Here is a 20145-nt window from a genome sequence, read left to right as displayed (position 1 = left end):
TCTCCAGCCTCCTTCTGACCTATTCTTAAGGCAGTTTCTCTATTCTACAGTCGTAATACACAACTCTTAGAATATCACCGGGTTCTCCTGTGTCATCTCTGAAGCTCCTTGTACTTTTTATTGAAATGGCTCAGTAGTTAAGAACACTTGTTGTTCTTGCAGAGAACTGGGGTTTGGTTCCCTGGTACACATGGTAGCTCACAACCTTCTGTAACTCTAGTTCTAGGGGATTAAACATCCTCTTCTCAATTGTGATTACATCCTTCCTGCATTCAAGCACACACACACACAGACACACACACACACACACACACACACACACACACAACTTTAAAAACTGCATGGAATGAATTGTTGGCAGAGGTTTCTGTCCTGCCCGGTCCTGAAGTCAGTCAGTCCCAAAGAGACACACAGAGGTTTACATTAATTATAAACTTGTTGGCCTATTAGCTCAGGCTTTGTATTAACTAGTTTCTACATTTTAACCCATAATTCTTGTTTCTGTTAGCCATGTGGCTTGGTAACTTTCATCAGCAAGGCATTTTCATCTTGCTTCCTCTGTTTGTGGGTAATGACCACAAACTAAGCTTTCCTCTTCCCAGAATTCTCTTGTTCTGGTTGCCCTGCTTCTATTTACTGACTGGTCACCCCACCTATACTTTCTGCCTGGCTACTGGCCAATCAGTGTTTTATTAACACAATACAAGATCATTTTCCCACAGCAGTTCCTTTTTTTTTAAATTTCAAAACAAGAACTCTGAATCTAATATCCTTTGTTTAGCTTCCTTCTTGACCATTATCCATAACAACTTGTAACCAACACTCTAAAGAAAGACAAACATCCATAATCTATTTTTTGTGAATGCAGGCATAGTTTTCCAGGCTACTTCCTATTGATTGGGGACACTGATAATCTTACAGGGACCTAAAGAAAATTTTGAATTATGGTCAAGTCCTGACTAGAGTATCCTGTGTGGCTTGATCATCTCAGCCAGCAGTCTTGAATCTGTTCTGGATGTAGAATGTAGACATCTGGGCCATTTGCTCCTACCAGAGATTTCTCAGGGGGTCTTCCCTGATCAAACCTATTTTTCTTAACCCAGAATGAATCCATAACCTCTCATTTCCTGTGAAAACAAAAGCAAACCTTTTCTCCAAAGTAACATATCTTTTGACTTATATTTTAAAGTCAAGGCATTTTCAAAATATATATGTTGGATTAATCCAGCAGCATTTATAATCAAATGTTTTTTATTAGCTGTTGCTCCTTCCTCAGCATTCAAACAATTTAAAGACAACACAATAACATACAGTATCCAGACTCTCTGTGTATTTCCCATCTTATGTGGCTTTATTTTAAGCTCTATTTCTTTTCTATTTCTTTTCAATTTTTCATTTTTTGAGTCTAGATTTCTCTGTATATCTTAGGCTGTCCTGGAACTCACTCTGTAGACCAGGTTGTCCTTGAACTCACAGAGATCTGCCTGCCTCTGCTTCCCAAGTATAGGGATTATAGGTGTGTGCCACCACATCCAACTACTCTCTTTCTTTCTTTTTTATTTTAAGGACTTTGTCCTATTTATTTTCTCCCCCAAGCCAAAATATGTTTTTAAACATATTGTAAACCATTTAGAGGTTTTCTTCATTTGAATCTATCTTTACTGTATATCTTTCTTTTTCTGACCATATGAGTCTTTAATTTGCTAAGTGATATGGCTAGGATTAAAGCCGTGGCTTTTTGGCTGGATCCACCCCATTTCTTAGCTTTCTGAGAGTCTAGCCTAAAGTTGGAGGTACTGGTGGGATCCATGTTTATTGTCACAACTCTATGGAGTTTCAAGGTGTCTGCCACTACCAAGAAGCATGATGTTGGCTATTCATAAACACCATTTAAATGTTTGGTGTCAGGGCCTCTTAAAAGAGCTGCAAGGTTTTTTCAGCTAAAGCTGAGCCAGGAAGCCTCTCTTAAATGATATTTGCTTGCCTCTAGCAAGCAGAGCCCCCCTGAGAAAATGTTGCTACCAAGAATCCATGCTTAACTCTGCTCTTTTTTTTTGTCTAGTAATTACTTCCCAAGGTCTCTCAGATTTTAAGTGAATTTAGTTGTCCACGTTGGCGCCATTTGATGACTTAGATTTCTGTCCTGCCCAATCCTGCAGTTGTTCAGCCCCAGAGAAATACACAAAGGTCTACCTTAATTATAAACTTGTTGGCCTATTAGCTCAGGCTTCGTATTAACTAATTTCTACATCTTAACCCATAATTCTTGTCTGTGTTAGCCATGTGGCTTGGTAACTTTCATCAGCAAAGCATTCTCATCTTGCTTCCTGTGTGTCTTGGTGATGACAGCAAACTGAGCTTTCCTCTTCCCAGAATTCTCCTCTTCTGGTTGCCTCGCCTCTACTTCCTGCCTAGTCACCCCACCTATAATGAATAAATGAATGGCTGAATGGCTGAATAGTGACTACTGATTCCACTGGAGGGGAGAAGATGGGATTGAGGTTTGTCTCTGTCCCCTGTCTTCTGAAGAGATTTTGTTCAGGATGTATCTGCAGTATCCATACACCCAATACCTAAAAGATGCCGTCACAGAGGGGAGCGAGAGTTCTCTTTGGGAATCACAGTAAACACTGGCTATGGGATATCATTTTCTCAAATCTCCTGAGGAGTAACTGGAGGCTCCTGTGCCCTTAAGTCATCTGCCGCCCTGGACATTATGCTAAATATTGAAATCATGCTGATTGCCTAGGCCAACTGACTCCTTCCCACTCTGTATAGCACCCCAGCATCTCCTACAGTCAGGACCTGCTACACAAAGATAGATGTCGTTATGGGTTATTTATAACCAAGTCATAGTGGGAATAATTATGTAAAGACTGTTGTTTCTAACCTCCCCCACAGTGTCAATCTATCAATTTTATTTAATGGTGCTGGCTGCGGTGATTAGATGTAATAAGTGAGATAGGGTTGGTTTACGAATGAAGATTATCAAGGCCAAGGTGGTTTTCTATTCTTATCCTTAAAGAGAAAGATTCCCGATATCTGTGCTCCCAGACATTATGTGTCCTTTTGCTTTTTATGAATGTAAGAAGGATGGCTGGCCAGTGGGAGGAAGACAACATGAAATCAGGGGAGATACTGTGCACTCAGCCCACGAATCCCATTATATTGCTTCAATTACTTCATGCTGCTTAACAAATTGCTTTGAGCTGGGGAATCTGCGTACAGCAGAAGTTATTTCTCACTTCTCTGAAGGCTAACAATTCCAAGGTGGAGGTGCTGCAGATTCGGTGTTGGGCGAGGGCTCTCCTTCTGTGTCAAGACAGTCTTTCTGTGCCCTCCTCCAACATGGCAGAGGGGCAGCCTGTTCTCTCAAATCTCTTTTTATAAGGTCACTGTTGTGATTTCAACATGGAATATTGCCTCCCGCACAAAAACCTACTGAAGGTGGATTCCTCAGAGGGTGGCACTATTGAGGGGTGACAGGGCACGAAGGTGCTGACATTATTATGTGTCTGCAAGGGAGTGGATCACTGGGGACAGGCACATCTTTGAATAGTAGATCTTGTTCTGAGGCCCTTTGTATTTAGACCTTTCTGCTTCCTGGTTGCTATGGTTCTCCCATCATGATGTAGGTGCCACAGGGCCAGACATGATGAAGGATGTAGCAGATACGGAAAGTTCTCAAGCTGTGAGCGGAAACCAATTTCTTTTATGCTGTTTTCCATGGTGCTTCACCACAGTGAAAGAAACGAAACAGACTAAAACTGACTAACGTAATCACTAACAATCACTCACGAGGGCATCACTCACATGCCTGAGTCTCCTTCCACAGGCTCCCCCGTGGACTGCTCTCATTTTGGCAATTAAGTTTCAATATATGGATTTAAGAAAATCATTACATTTACTTAGTGTGTGTATGTGTGTGTGCGTGCATGTGTGCGTGTGTGCATGCCTGTTGGAGAACAGAGGGCAAGTTCCAAGAGTTAATTCTCCCCCTCCACCATGTAGGTCCCAATGACTGAACTCAGGTCATTAGGCTGGGCAGCAAGTGCCTTTAACTCTGAGCCACCTTGACAGGCCTCAACACATGACCTTTTAAGAATACAGACATGCCAGCTATGGGGGCCTTCATTCCTCGCTATGGATGTTAGCACATTCACAGTCTCACTTCAGTTCTGTGCTGGTCCTAGGATCCCCTCCTTGGCAGTTCTGGGAAGTCTGCAGGTGACTTCCTATCTGGAAAGAGATCTTCCTGCACATCTAGAGTGGGGAGTTACCATGAAACACATTCCTGACACACACAGGATTGGCTTTAGACAGGCAGGGGCATCAAGAAAACCAGCACTGAGGGTTGTGAAGATGGTGGTCTATGGAGGGCGTCTGATGACGCTGTTGAAGGAAGAAGTTTAGGAGACAGTGTTGAAGCGTTAAGGAGCTCCCAGCTCAAGGTGAGTCGTCCGGGAAGCATATTGTTTAAAGCACTCTCTTGCTTGCTACAACACGAACAAGATGAACTAAGAAAGAACTGGCTTTTCTGTGATGAGCTGGCTATGAAAAGGAGCAGGCAGTCCAAGAAGTTGGGGTACAGGGCAGTAGGTACAATGGCTTCTCATCCCTATTCAGGACAAGGTAGAACATTTGACTTAGACACCGTAGCTAGGACTCAGTCCAGCGACAGCTGTCATGCTGCTTGTTAAGCCCACAAAGTGGGCAGCTACTCAATCCTTCAAGTGGACAGATTGGATTAGGGAGAAAGGAATTCAGATGTGAGTCTTCTATAGAGGCCTGGTTGTGGTGCTGGTGTTGGAAGAGAATGACCCCCACATCTAAGGAGACTGTGGTGCAGACATTTGCTCTCAGGACAAACTGGCAGAGCATTTATTGAGTTCCCCTCATGTTGTTTGTTTTGGGGAGAAAGACAGGGTCTTGTGCTGCAGCCTAAGCTGGTCTGGAACTTGTAAGCCCTTTGGCCTAGTCTCCCTTGCTTACAGGCATGGAGAGCCATGCTTGGTTATGACCTGTCGAGTTTTTCTGAGAGTGTTGTACAGTGGTCCATCACCTAAATGTGTTTATGCAAACAAGAGGTCAGATGCGTAATGACTGTCCCATAAGATGGTCTCATCAAGTGACATCACAGCCACTGTTCACAGTCTTGGATGTCACACAAAGATGAATCACACATGTCAGAATATCTCCCTGTTGCTAAGCTGTGCACGATGTGCCCCAGTTGTGACACACCTATAGACCCCAGCAGTTTCTCTGGGAAGGATATCTTTCCAGTGCTCCTGCCTGACCTGGTGGTCATTCCTGTGCTTTGAAAAACCTCTCCACCGGGAAACCTGCCTGTGTATAGCATGATAGTCAAGGTGCCCCATGGTCTTCATGGCAGCTTCTGTGGTTTGGTAAGGGGTGTTTTAGACAGACAACATATGAGACCCCCCCCCCAAAAAGACCTTCCATCTGCTAGTGTAATCTGTGACTGCCCATGAGAAATGTGTGAGGGTTTCCCAAACTCAGTTGACTCTGGAACTCCTCTGATCCAGGACTTCTGAGGTCTGAGATCAGACGGCACCTTCTCTGGGGATGACTATCTGTTAGCCTTTTTTCACAATGGAAGGCAGGTTCCTGCCTATTTCTCCAGTCTCAAATCTTACTCTACTTCCTAAAGCAGACAAGTCCCTCCAGGAGCATGCACTCTGTGTACCGTGCTCGTTCCTGCTGGGGGCTCCTTAGCAGCAGCTCATCCCATTTCTGGGCAATCCTTTCATGCCTAGCTTCCTACAAGGCCACTTGTCTCCTTCCTAAAGCCCTCTCTGAGTTTCTTGTTTCAAATGGGCATCTTCCCATGCCAGCATTTGCCCTCCTCCCATGTTCTAAACATACGGCCCTGGCTGTGTTTCTCATGGGTCTTCATTGCCGGGGGTGCTTAACTTGCAAGGACTTGACATAGATCGCACAGGAACTTATTCTTAACTGTTTTATGCAATCACAACCCTTAACCTACAAGGTATATTGTTCTTTTTTTGATATATTGTTTCTGTTTTGATCTCATATTGGCGGGGCAGTGTGTCTCTAGTGGAGACTGATTCCCACTTGCCTTCTTGAGAAATCCTATTTATTACTTATTTATTTTTAATTTTTTAATTCAATTAATTTATTTTACATCCCAATCACATCCTCCCCTCCTTACCCCCAGTCTACCCTGCCTCTGTATTCACTCAGAAAGAAAGGGGTAGGCCTCTCACAGGCATCAGCAAAACATGGCATATCAAGTTGCTATAAGACCCAGCACCTCCCCCTGTTATCCTCTTATTCAGGCTGAGCAAGGCAATCTAGCATGAGGAATTGGTTCCCAAGAGCCAGTCAAAGTGCCAGAGACATCCCCTGCTCCCACTGCCAGGAGTCTCACAAACAGACCAAGCTACTCAACCATCACATATATGCAGAGGGCCCTGTCAGTCCCATGCAGACTCCCTGGTTGTTGGTTCAGACTCTGTGAGTTCCTACGAGCCAGGCTAGCATTTTCTGTGGATTTTCCTCTGATGTCCCTGACCCGCCCTGGCTCCAACAGTTCTTCCTCTCTCTCCTCAGCAGGACTGCCTGAGCAGGAGTCTCTGGATCTCTGAATCTGCCTCCACCAGTCACTGGATGAAGGCTCTCCGATGACAAGTGGGATAGTCACCAATTCAACCACAGGACATGGCCAGTTCAGGCTGTGTGTCCTCTGCTGCCAGGAGTCTTAGCTGGGACCATCCTTGTAGACTCATGGGGTTTCCCTTGCATCAGGCACCTGACTCCATAGAGCCCCCCTATTCAGTCATCTCTCTCAGCACTTTCCCCCTCCACCCACCCCAGCCTGATCCCTCAAGTGCCCATGCCCATTCACCCCCAGTCCAATCAGGAGATCTCTATTTCTCCTTCCCAGGGAGATCCCTGTGTTCCCCCCATCTTGGGCCCTCCTTGTTTCCTAGCCTCTCTGGGTTTGTGGATTGTTGCATGGTTATCCTTTACTTTATATCTAATGCCCACTTATGGGTGAGTTCATATCATGCTTGTCTTTCTGGGTCTGGGTTATCTCACTCAGGATGATTTTTTTCTAGCTCCATCCATTTGCCTTTAAATTTCTTGATGCCATTTTTTAACACCTGAGTAATACTCTATTATGTAAATGTACAGCATTTTCTTTATCCATTCTTCAGGTGAGGGGCATCTAGGTTGTTTCCAGGTTCTGGCTATTATGAATAATGCTGCTATGAACATAGTTGAGGAAGCATTCTTGTATGATTGCCTATCCTTTGGGTATATGCCCAAGAACAGAATCGCTAGGTCTTGAGGAAGATTGATTCCCAATTTTCTGAGAAACCACCATACTGTTTTTCCAAAATGGCTGTACAAGTTTGCACCCTATTTATTTTCTGACTTGATGAGGTCAAGAGTGGCAAACATTTATCAAAGTAGGCCTTAGAGCCTGTAGGATCAAAGCTAGACTCATTGCCTAGGAAGTCAGGGTGGGTCGCAGGCTTCAGACTCAGCCTTTAAGCTCTACGAACAGTCACATGTTCTTGCTTTCAAGTTTCCTGATGGAGGGAGAGTCGGGGTGAATGGGTCAGAAGCTGCTCCCGCTGCCTGGCCATTTCTGCTGCCCAGCCATTCCTGCTGCTGAGGCTCCCTGAGGGAGAAGTAACACTGGGACCCTGGCCAGGAACACACCTGCTCAGCAAGCTGAAGGATAGGGTTTGCTGTGGGTTTCCAGATGCCTTCATGTAGAGCCAGTACTGACTGCTGGGATTCTGGGCTCCAGTCCCTTGAGTATACTGAAGTAAGGAGCAGGACGTGAAGTAGTCCAGTTAGAGGAAGAGTAGAGAAAAGCAGAAAGACCCCAGATCATCCTCCATCTTGGCTGTGTAGCACAGTTACCTTCCCCCCATCTTTTCTTGGAATAAATTTTTTGAAGCTTGCCCTTGAAGATGGGTCTGCCACTGAATTATTGCTGTCTGAGCTTTCTTCATTGGTTGAACAGCAAGACAATGCCTCATGAGCTTTAGAGAGAAGTCTAAATTTGAATAGTCTAAATCTGATTTGAATAGTGTCCATTGGAGGAGGCAGGACTTTGGACATTCTTTTATCCTGCATGGACACTGTGATGAGGCTTTAGGTACCATCAAGCAGAGGTCGAGTTTGCTTTGTTTTCTTGAGCGGTGGTCCGTGACTTTGATTAGAAGTGACATGGCATGAGTCCTGAGCCTCAGAGTGGAGAAGATTAAAGAGTCTGTTCTCACTGCCTCAGGACATTGCTCCCTGATGCACAAGCCAGGCTGGGTCTTTTGGAGAAAAATAAAAAAACAAACAACAAAAGCCTTTCTGCAGAGAGACATATCCATTGTCTTAGCCATTCCCAGAAACACTGACATCTGAATAAAGCCATCAGAGACCCCCCCACCCACACATGACATCACTGAAATGCCTGACTGACTCAAGGCCCACCACATGGGTGGAAAGGCTGCCCAGGATAGCCTGGCTTGAGCTGTCTATAAACAGAGTTGTGGGGATAAAACAGCTATTCTTTCAGGCCACTGAGCTCTGGGTTGATCTGATTCTCAGCAACAGGTGACTACTGGTCCATCAGGTAAGAGGGTTTTCCCGCTCAGTGGCTCAGCTGAGAAAAAGCAAGGTTGGAGGTCCTGGATGCTACCACTTAGAGAAACTACTTGAGGAACAAATACCCAAGCAGAGAGGAGCCACCAAAAGAAGAGAGACTGAATTGCAAGCCTGGATGACATTATTGAAGCCTCTGGACCCAGACGATCATCAGACAAGAACCTTCTTAGAAATTTCATAGGCAAAGCACTGGCTTTCTTTCTTCCTAACCTGTTAGAAGCCAGGATTCTGCCATATGCAACTAAAAGAACTCTGACTGCTATCAAAATTATTTCCTGGTTGTGTTATATCTATAATTGGATTCCAGCCTAAGTTGACTAGCATGACTTCCAATATCTTTAAATCAGTTCTTGTTTCTCTCCCCAAATTCCCTAGTGTTACAAACAATCTTATTCACAAGTCAGTTTAGCCATTACACACTTCTTTATCTGTGATGATATGGGATTCCCCTCTGTATGCTGTGACTATGTTTTATTACCATTGGTTAATAAAGAAGCTGTTTCACCCTATGTCTTAGCAGAGTAAAGTCAGGCAGGAACTCTGAACAGAGATATATAGAGAAAGTAGGTATAGTCAGAGAGATGCCATGTAGCTGCCAAAGGAAAAGACACTGGAAAACCTCACCGGTAGGTGACGGCCTTGTGGCGGTACATAGATTAATAGAAATGGGTTAATTTAAGATATAAGAGCTAGCCAGGCATATGCCTAAACTATTGGCCAAGCAGTGTTGTGATTAATATAGTTTCTGTGTGACTATTCAGGTCTGGGTGACCAGGAATTAAAGAGCAGACTCCATTTACAGCTTACCATATACAAGGAATGCTGGTAATCCCAGATGCTTTAATGGGTAACAGAACATGTCCTTGCTTTCTACTGTGAGTCGTATATTTGAATTGTGTTAAATCCCACGCAGAAGTAAGAGTTATGAAGATGTCTGCATTCCACTGCGTCCTCTTACTCAAGGCACCGTGTGCGGGTGCCGAGCAGACACCAGCACAGACACCAGAGTCCTTCTTTTCCTTCCTTTGTCAAACCTCTCTAAAGCACCTGCTCCCAGCCTGAAAAACATGTTCTTGTAGACATTCTTTTTGCTATCCAGACTACACAGGGAAGGCATTTGGCAAAGGCTGAGGTTTTGTGCTGCCAGGAAGTTCCGTGTGCTGTAAATTCAAGAGACTCTGAGGAGCTGTTAGGTGTTTGGGTTCCAGACACAGTCCCGTTCTCTGTCCTCACCACCCACACATCCTGCTGGGAAAACTCTCTTCTTTTTTTCCCTTTTGCCTTCCTTTTTTCCAGGATCTAGTTCTTGGCTGAGAAGTGGTGCAATCCCCAAATGCTGTGATTTAATGGGAGGAAATCTGCTTGACTCATGTACGAATCTGCTAGGGGAAGAGAATCTGATCAAGATAATTACACTCATCTTCGTGTAGATGACAGCAAATGCCTAGGAAAGGTGCTGGGTTGCTGTCTCTCAGCATGACCTCTCTTCTCTGGGGTTCACAACTGGCTAATGAGGAGAGGCCTGATTGCAAAGCCCTGCCCTTCCTAAGTCTCATTACTTACTCAATTAAGACACAGCATGGTGATTAGGTTCTGCCTGTCTAGACCCCGGCTCAGCCATGGATGAAAGATGCGAGGCACTCATGGTCCCAGAAGGTTTTAAGAAGTGTCTTGACCGCCATGATTTTCCAGTCTAGACCATTGATTAGCTTCATCTCCCATCTTTATCCTCTAAGCCATTGTGTTTGGCCACAGCAACAATCTGCCCTTCTCTGAATAGGTCGTTCCTTTTTCATCTCCACAGAGTCAGCTTGGAAATCTGCTCCTGCAGCTGTCTGATGGCATCCTGGTCCTCATCTGAGATGCAGCTCGATTTCCCTGCAGAGAAGTGATTTTTCTAATCATCTCGCCACACTTTCCTCCTCCCCATGGCTCCCATCACAGCCTCTTCACACCTAGATCAATGTTCATCTCTTTAGCAAGTGTGTAATAAGTACTCACCGGGTTGCAGGGCTGTGGAGTCCTGAGGTGACCCTGATGTGATGATCTCAGAGTCTAGCTGGAGGAGGAATTCGATGAGAATAAGTCACAGAAACCCTAAAGCATGAAGAAAAATATCAACAAGGGAACACCAGGGCACCTGAAACACCTGGGAGCAAAGATGGGGAAAGCTCTAGAGACAGGGGTGCCTTGGCATGCTCATGGAGGATTGATGGATGCCAACAATATGCCGAGAAGGAAGACAGTCTCCACAGAGAGAATTCTAGACAGTTGTTCCCCATCAGTGTTTTGATCTTCTTCACCTGCCTCCCCATCTCTTCCCAGATCTCCCCACTTCCCTTCACACCCAACTTTGTGTATTTTCCATTCCCATCAATACCAATTTATATATGTGTGTGCTGCCCAAATATTCCTGGATACATGCTCTTCTACTGGACTGTGGCTAACTTATAAGGGGCTAGACTTTTAGAGAAAATTGATCCCTTCTCGTCCAGCAGAATTGCCCATAGTGCATTGGCTGGGGATGGGATCTCATGTCCAACTCCCCTGTCCATGACTTGGGTTGTGCAGGTCTTGTGCATGCTGTTACATATGTGAGTTCACATGTGCAGCTGCCTGACTGTGTCCAGAAAGCAGTATCTCCTAATAGTCACCCACTGCTTCTACTTCTTACACTTTTTCATTCCTCCTTCTTCAGTGATCTATAAACCCTTGAATGAGACATGTGAGGTTTGTGTTGCAATTAGGGCTGAGCATGGTGGATAAAGAATCAGTGGAGCCCAAGAGGCTTCTTGAGATCTGGGAAGTCTTTGACATGATTCCCCATGGTCTCAACCCAGATTGGTCTTTGCTTAGATGGCACATCTTAGCTACTTCTCCTTGCAGACACTTTGAAGAATGTTTTCACTGCTGGGAATCCCAGCAGTGATGGCTGCAGATAGAGCACCTTTAGTTGCCATGGCGTGGAAGGTGCCAGAAACTCTTACCTTATTGGGGGAGCAAATGTAAGACTGTGGATGCAGCTGCAGTAATATTGCCCAGCATCTTAGATACAAAGCTAGAGCCATGCCTTCAGGCTTTGAGGACCGTGCCCCAGACCTCACATATCCAAGCTGCTATCACAGACCTGGGCTCCCCACCCCTGCATTTGCCACTAATTCCCAATATTCTATCTTGACTTCTATCACTTCTTATTTCCACTTTCTTTTGCGACTGAAACTCAATCCATACAAGTTGTGACAGGATGGTGCCCACAGCAAATTAGAATCTATGAGGCAAATCCAATTCTTTTGACACACTGCTAGTTATTTCCCTGGGGCACCGCTGCCTGCGGGTACTTGAGGATTCTCAGCGTCTGGTGCCCTGGCAGCGTGCTGGAGCTGTCTGTGGTGCTGACCTGGCCCTGCTGCCTGCCTGGGTTCCCTTCTCCTTCCTCCTCTGGAAAGGCTTTCATGTGGTTGCTTGGGATGCTGGAAGTAGCCTGTGAAGTAAATATTATTGAGCTTGTTGTGTATGCTCTAAGATCTATTCTTCCTGCTGAAAGCCTGCCTGGACACAAGAACCACCATCAATTTCTGTTTTTCTAGCTTAAAGCTACACAACTCTTTATTCGTCAAATATACATCCACAAAAATGAAAAAATAAGAAATTGGGAAATCTGGATTTTTGTCTTATTTATGTTTTTTTCTGACAATGCAAATGCTTTTCCGAACAAAAAGGCAAAAGATAGAAATTTTCTCTATGGTATCTTCAGAATCTGAGATCCTTTCTTCTATCTCTTGTATTCTGTTGGTTATGCTTGTTTCTGTAGTCTCTATTCGTTTTCCTAGATTTTCCATGTCCAGCCGGCCCTCCATTTGTGTTTTCTTCTTTGCCTCCATTTCAGTTTTCAAGTCTTCAACTGTTTCCATTATCTGATTGTTTTTCCTTGGTTTCCAAGGGTATCATTCACTGATTTATTCAATTCTTCAAACTTTCTGTTATACTTCTCATCCATTTCTTTAAGGGCATTATTTACATGCTGTTTAAGGGCGTCAATCACTTTCATAAAGTCATTTTTTTCTACTTCATCTTGATTAAGGTGTTCATGTCCACATGTTGTGAGGTCGTTGGGTTCTGGTGGTTTCACGTTGTTTTTGAGATTGTTGGGTGAATTCCTGCATTGGCGCCTGCCCATCTCTTCCTCTGAATGCTCCCCTATGGATCTTCTTTTACAGGATCAGGTCTCCTTGCCTACTGATGTATCTTTCCAGTGATGGCACTCCCCAGTGATGGCTCTCCTGGTGCTCCAGTGATGTCTTTCCTGGTGCCAAGATCAGATCTCCTTGCTGCTTGGGTAGCTCCTAATGATGGCTCTCATGGTGCCGAGATCAGATCTCCGTGCTGGTTGGGTAGCTCGTAAAGAAAGCACCTACCTTGCTTGCTGCAGGCAGGCTATTGAAACAAAGGACCTCCCGCCCACCCACTCAGTTGCCCAAAGGATTCGGTCCCAGCGCCCAGACAGGCTGAGCTGGGAGAAGTTATGTGCCCAAAGAGGGAAGAGAGGCAGAAGAGGGGAGGGTTCTGGATGCAAGCTGGGTGGGATAAGAAGAGAGAGGCAGTATGCTGGGGTGGGGGGGGTATAGGCCCTGCAGGAAGGGCAGGAAGTATGGGGGGGGGAATGAGGAACGTCTGAGTTCCGGGGCCCCGGGCTGCTGCCGCGGGTCAGAAACTCACCCCACTGATGGCTCTCCTGGTGCCGAGATCAGATCTCCGTGCTGGTTGGGTAGCTCGTAAAGAAAGCATCTCCAAAAGATAGAAATTTAAAAGTGTAGGGGAAGCCCAGCCCAATGGGGGGCATGTTCACCTCGGGCTAATGTTTATGTATAAATCTGGCGGGCGTGAGCCCTGCCGGTCCTTTTGTATTTCCTGCCCATTGCTGGATCCCTGGTGTTGTAAGCTATCCCTTAATTAAATCTTGCTGTTTCATATTAAGGTAGCCTGGTTATTACGCCGCATCATAAAAGGAGTGATCCACTCTCCCCTCCTGGGCTAAAACCACCCAGATTTGTTATCTTACAGTCTGGGAACTGGAAGTTCTGCAGGTAAAGATGCTGGCTGGGCTGCACTCTTCTCAGGATGTCTAGGGACGAATCCAGCCCCTGACCTTTCCAAGCTTGAAAGGCTACCTGCAGTCCCTACCTCAGGACCCTTCCTCTACCTTCAAGGCCAGCAAGTGGACTCTGTCCCACTTTTGCAGATCCCTCATCTTTGTGGGGACATAGCGATTTCAGCCAGTGCTTTCACCACAGACACCAAATCCAGCTGTCAGAAGCAGAGTCCAGCCAATTGCTAACCGTGTCTTTCTCTACCTGTTTGTTGGGCAATTGAATCATGTTCTAAAATTGCCCAGGGAATAGCTGGCTAGGTACTATTTTTCTTTTTTCTTTTTCCTCTTCTTTTTTTTGTGTTTCTATAAGTATGGTTAGTGTATCTAAGTGCGCATTGAGTGTGCAGGTGTGTACCTGTGTGTGCAGGTGTGTGTTTGTACACGTGAGTAGGGTCTAGGGTCTGGAGGAGGCTATTAGGTGTCTTGTCACTCTTCATCTATTTCTTTGACACAGGAGCTGTCCTGTTAGCCTGTGAGCCCCAGCAATTCTCCTGTCCCTTTCCTTCAAAACCCTGGGGTTTTGGTGAACAAGACAATGGTCACAGCCACATTTTTGCATGGCTTCTGGGATCTGAACTCAAGTTTTCACAGCTGCAAAGCAAGGACATTCTTAGAGCTGACACTCTGGGGCTTCTGTCCTACTTGGCCAGTTTCGAACCCTGTTCTCTCTCTCTCTCTCTCTCTCTCTCTCTCTCTCTCTCTCTCTCTCTCTCTCTCTTTCTCTCTCTCTCTCTCTCTCTCTCTCTCACACACACACATTTATCCTGTGTGTTTTAAATAGTATAACTGACTCTTATTCAAATTTTCTATGTGCTTTTATTTGAGAGCAGGCAGTTTGCCTGGCTAAATTCAGATAAAAAATTCTTACCCATGCTTTGTGGGTGGTGACTCCTTAGTCTCTGTGCTGTTCTGCAGGTCCACCCCATGTGTGTGCCTTGGCAACTGGATGGGCCTGTGCTGGGGTCTACATGTATTTCGATTCTCAAAGTTCCTCTGATCAGATGCACGCTGGTGCAGAATCTCATCCACAGATTTAGCGTGTCTTCAGCTCTCTTTACTCCCTTGCCTCACTTTGTATTCTTCTCTCTCGGTAAGAACGGCAAGGTTTCCCCCTCCCCCACTATTGTGTTATATTTTACGTGGGCTTGTATCTGAAACAAAGCAGAAATAGGAGGAGGGAGAAGGGAGGGACTTGGGGGCAGAGACAGAGAGGCAGAGAGAACGGTTGAGTAATAGGTATTCCCCTGCACCGTTTGGAACTTAGAGGCTCATGTGCCCAACTTCTCATCAGAAGTTTAGGTGCCTGTGTGGTTCCTACTGTCACCTCCAGGCAGGGCCCCGAGTTTCCTCCAATCACTCTGAATAGAGTAACGGTTTCTTCCAGAGCTTCTCTTGGGTACCCATTCTGTGGTTCTGGACATTGCTGTCTTGGAGTGTGAGCTGGCGATGTGGGAGGAGAAGATGCAGGAAGTCATGGCTACAGTTTGAGCCTCACCTACGAACAGCTTTCTTATTGTCTGCTTTCTTATCTTCAGTCTGCCTGAGTTTACACTGTGATTCTGTCCAGGATTTTAGTTAAAGTTAGCCAGAAAGAAATGGCCTTGTGTGTACATAATAGCACCAGAAGTTGAAAGAATTACCTTATTTCAGGGACTCCGAGGGGAAGAAATACCAACTTCCACGGTTTGGAGATTGGGGAAGAAGTGAAAGGGGCATAATGGACATACTAGGGCTGAGGTCAGCCCTAGCCTTGGGTGGGAATCAGAAGTGAGGACAATAGCTGAGCTTCTCTTGGGGACCATGCAAGGATGCAGGGTGCAAATGACTAATAGACACCCAGCAAGACTTTGGCCTGCAGGCCCTCAGGGAATGCCTGACTCTGACTCCTGGATCCCCGTTCATTGTCTTCCAGCCTCTAAGAAACAGCTTCCTATGCAGAATTCTCTGCAGCGGGCACCAGAATGTGAACAAAGGTCTTCAGGATTGAGATGATGTATTTGATTTAATATCAAGTGGGAAAAAATAGAAGATGATAAGAGAAATATGATTGCAATCATGTTTTCTATATTCTGTGTTTGTGGATTAATAACAGGCAGGAAATGGACATAGTTGTGTAAAGAGTAAAATCTGAAGCAGTGAGATGGTCGGTTCTATTATGAGATTTATTTTTCAAAAAAAATGTCTGTAGTGTGGCTTCATTATAATTTCAAATATAAGAACATGCAAAAAGAATCACTGTCCTCTGGCCTCACAGTCACACTGGTCCTGGCTCTGCTCTGTCCCTTGTCTGGGAAGGCATTCCTTTCTCGGCTGCCACCCAGCTCCTCCTGCTACATGTCCCCACACCACTGTTCACCCATTGCTGAGGGCACTGCACCTTGCCAATAGTGCTGTGATTCTCCGTCTTCTCTGTCAGACATGAGTGTGGAAGGCAGGGCCGGGTGATGTTTCCTTTCCCATAGATATATCTCCAGTACCCAGCCAAGGCAGATTAGTTACTAGCTAATAAATATTTATTGGCAGAATTCTTAAATTTCCAAGTAAACGACAGCTTTCAAATGTTAGGATTTCTGTTTTGCAATTTACTTGGCTCCCTTGGTGATGGCACTTGTCAAATCCATGTATTACATTCTCTCCATACGTACACACACTGTCCAAACCACTGCTGGATGGCATGGTGCCCTGAGCTGGCAATGCACCCATGGAGAAGCCCAGATGAAGAGTGAGGGAAAGAGCAGAACACAGGTTTTGGCTAAGTCCGCCCTTGTCTAGAATAGTCGGGAGAATAGCAGTGCTGCTTCGCCTGGGGACTTCCCCGTCTGGTATCACGCCTTCTAAGGCATTCTAAACTTAAACACACCAATGCCAGTTTAAGAACCGGTCATTTGCTTATGACATTTGTCATAGGTACTTTGTTTTAGGGGCAGAAGAAGGGACTCAGCCAAACATCATGAACCACGTATGATGATGGCAAGATGCAAGTTGCTCCAATCAGACACCCGCTCAAACACCCGATTGTACATACGATTTTTTTGACTCCTTTAACAGCTGTCGAGGCAGGTGATTCTCCCAGCCTTCACATGAGCACTCTGAGTGATAAGGAGTGTCTTTCCAGGCAACTTGTGACCTCTGAAGATAAATCTCCTTCACATTGCGAACAGGAAGGCTCAGGAGCAGAGACTCTCATTTCTGCATCCAGAGCAGGCATTACTAATCAATCCCAGTGTTCTTTCCCATCAATTCTAGGTTTAGTCTTAGTGTCATTCTCAGTGGTCAGAGCTCAACTTGCAGTCTCTGCCCCCTAGTTGCCAGAAAGTTCTTTCTCATATTTGTAAGCCCTGGTCTCTGGCCTCTATCTTTGGAGCCCCCTTCCCTGTGCCCACCAAGTGTTGGTCAAGATGAGCCTGCCAAAATCTTGACTGCGCCCTCGGTCTATTTAAACTGCTTCCCTGAAAAGTCTTTCCCCACAGTGGTGGTCGCCTTTGCAGCCTCCTGGTCCCCCCTCGGGGCCACCCAGGAGCACAGGAATCCCATTAAATCTGGATATTTTTTAAATTTGGCTTTGTTGTGATTTGGCTTGCTTGGGATTTTTGCGTTGGCAGAGAGCTCGCGACAGGAAAAATTCCTAACACTATTATTTATTGATCTTCTGTGTGCTCTCCTGTAACAGTCTGAACTAAAGACAGCCTCAGACCTGGAAACCGTGAGCGCTGGGGACAAAGCCTGTCTTGGTAGGTGCAGAAGGTGGTGGACTGGTAAGAGGTGTTCCAAAGCCTCAGGTCCACAGGGCAGAGGTAGATTAGCAACAGACATTTGTTAGTGTCGACCTAGAATCTTCCCACGGGTGTCAGAAAGCCTCCATGCAGGACCAAGTCGAGGACTCTGGAGGCCAAGGGCAGGTCAGGGTTGCTTAGCAACAGCATAGCTGGGACAAGTCCAGGTCTGTCATTCCCTTTCCAGTGATTGTCCATCAGATGAAAAGGCCTTCCTTTGAGTGGGTAACCTGATTCCTTTCCCCCAACTTTATTTCAAAACTATAGGTTCGGTCATGAAGAGGGCGACCTTTGGTCCGTGTAGAATGCTGAGTGTATCAAAACTAGGGAACACTTCCAGGGAGTTTGGAAGGGATAGCTGTGAAGACACAGCTGTGAGATCTGTTTGTCCCCAGCTTCTTCCTAACACCCCAGTATAAGAGTCTCACATGGCTTCTATGGGCTGAAACCTTCTAAGTTTCGGGAAGGCCTTGGGTTCCTATAGTGAGATCACATATTTAGGCATTTGGATTTCGCCATGGCTGTCCAGCGTGGAGGATGGATCTGGCGCAGGCTGGCTGTTAGCCTTCTCCTCTGGGGGCTGAGCCTTGTTCCTCTTGGCGAAGGCCTGGCTGATTTCTGCGTGGGTCCTGTTCTTGGTCTCCGGGAGGACAAAATAGAAGTAGACAGCTCCCATGATGCACACTGTGGCAAAGACAAGGAAGCAGTAGGAGTCCAGGCTTTTCTGTGGGGAGGTAGAAACAGAAACAGCCAATGAGCAGTCAGCAAGTTAGCCAGCTGGCTGGAAAGCCGGGCTGCATGAGTCTCCTCTGCCCCTAGCACTTATATGCCAGCAGGTATGGATAGAACCCCACAGAGGCTGCTGCTGCTGCTCCAAATGACACTTGAGTCAGTCTCAAAGGAAGTGGGGATAAGTCAGTTCCCCACCATGGTCAAGATGAGAGGAAAAAAAAGAAAACAGTCTTTCTTGTTCTGTATTTTTTCTTCAGAATAGGCATTTAAAAACCGACCATTTTAGCCCATGCTTTTTCAGACCCAGGCCAGCTGGCCTTGGTGAGTTCCCGATAGAACACCCCCATTGTCTCAGTGTGTGGGTGCACCCCTCGCGGTCCTGAGTTTCTTGCTCATGCTCTCTCTCCTTCTGCTCCTGATTTGGACCTTGAGATTTCAGTCCGGTGCTCCAATAGTGGACAATGAGGACTACTGAGAACTCAAGAACAATGGCAATGGGTTTTTGATCCTACTGCACGTACTGGCTTTGGGGGAGCCTAGGCAGTTTGGATGCTCACTTTACTAGACCTGGATGGAGGTGGGTGGTCCTTGGACTTCCCACAGGTCAGGGAACCCTGATTGCTCTTTGGGCTGATGAGGGAGGGGGACTTGACAGGGGAAGGGGGTGGGAAATGGGAGGCGGTGGCGGGGAGGAGGCAGAAATCTTTAATAAATAAATAAATTAAAAAAAATAAAAACTGACCATTGAGAAGGGACAATGTAATCTTCAATAAATATTATCTTTGGCTCATTTTACCATTATCACACTCCTCCCTCTCCCATGGCACACTCTTGTGTGTGAGAATTGTAAACCCCCAGTTTGTAAGGAAAATATGGATCATGGTAACAAGGATACATTTTTTTTTCTGGTATGCAGATGATCTACCCTCACTAATCGGTACAGCCTTGCACAAAAACAGAAAGACCAGGAGATAGATGCTGGGCGTAGTCACTGTTCCTTGTGTTTGCTTAGACCTCAGTGAGATGCTGGGCTTCCCAGGACTCTCCAGCTTCTGTGGCCCCTGACATGCTGCTTGGCTCTCAGTAAAGGCTTTGCTCAATAAAAGACTTCCTGGGCTAGGGAGATGGTTCCTGAGCAAGCATCAGGAGCCGAGTTTGAATCCTAAGCACCCATGTAAAAAACCTGATGTGGTTGTACACTACAGTTGCCTGTGACTCTAGAACTGGGAGTGCTGGCTAGGACAGGAGGATTCCTGGGACTTGCTGGCTGCTAGAAGTAGAAGCAAGAGGACCCTAAGTTCAAGGTCATCCCTGACTTCATGGGTAGTTCAAACCAATCTTTGGATATATGTGGTCCTGGATATAAACTCCCTTTAACTCTCAAAGACTTCCTGGTTACAGTTGCCAGGCCTGACTGCTTCATCCTACCACTGATCAAAGCCAAGATGGCAGTGTTTTTAGTGGCATTCCCCAAGAAGCAATATCAGTGTTTTCATCAATTCCATTTAATCTCTGACCGAAGACGGTGGTTTTGGAGCTCACAGTGCTTAAAGGTCTAGGTACTCAGACATTCCAGAGTCTCCAGTGACACACGTTTCGACTCATGGTGTCTCTGTGGTTGTAAAACTAGGACAATAGTGGTTTTGTATGGTTGCTATAAAGAATAATAAAAGCATCCATTCAAAGCACTGTGGGCTGTGAAGGGCGCCTCGCTCTGAGAAAGGCGCTGTTTGTCCACAGAGTCTGTGAGGCGTGAAGGGGATCGGGGAGACTCAGGGGTTCTTTTGCCAGAGAGGCTGTGCCAACACAGAAGATGAGCCTTTTAAGCAG

At 45.9% G+C, this 20145-nt stretch overlaps 2 protein-coding genes across 5 annotated transcripts in view; one reads left to right on the top strand and one right to left on the bottom strand.

The window, feature by feature from the left end:
• Tmem128 (transmembrane protein 128) overlaps positions 1 to 20145 on the top strand; it is a 286921-nt gene that overhangs the window by 84483 nt on the left and 182293 nt on the right. The gene's annotated exons all lie outside the window — the stretch shown is intronic.
• Positions 12264 to 20145, bottom strand: part of Slc2a9 (solute carrier family 2 member 9) — a 128423-nt gene continuing 120541 nt past the window's right edge. For 2 of the 4 annotated variants that reach the window (XM_075943699.1, XM_075943698.1), the window contains exon 12: positions 15959 to 18307. In XM_075943699.1, coding sequence (XP_075799814.1) covers positions 18062 to 18307 — 246 coding nt within the window. In that variant the 3' untranslated portion in view covers positions 15959 to 18061. Of the gene's footprint in view, positions 15251 to 15958; positions 18308 to 20145 lie in introns of those variants that run through there. The other 2 variants (XR_012907294.1, XR_012907293.1) reach the window with 2 other exon arrangements.

This window comes from Microtus pennsylvanicus, chromosome 12 (genome assembly GCF_037038515.1).
Source record: "Microtus pennsylvanicus isolate mMicPen1 chromosome 12, mMicPen1.hap1, whole genome shotgun sequence".
NCBI classification, from domain to species: Eukaryota; Metazoa; Chordata; class Mammalia; order Rodentia; family Cricetidae; genus Microtus; species Microtus pennsylvanicus.
This window is presented reverse-complemented; position numbering and strand designations above follow the sequence as displayed.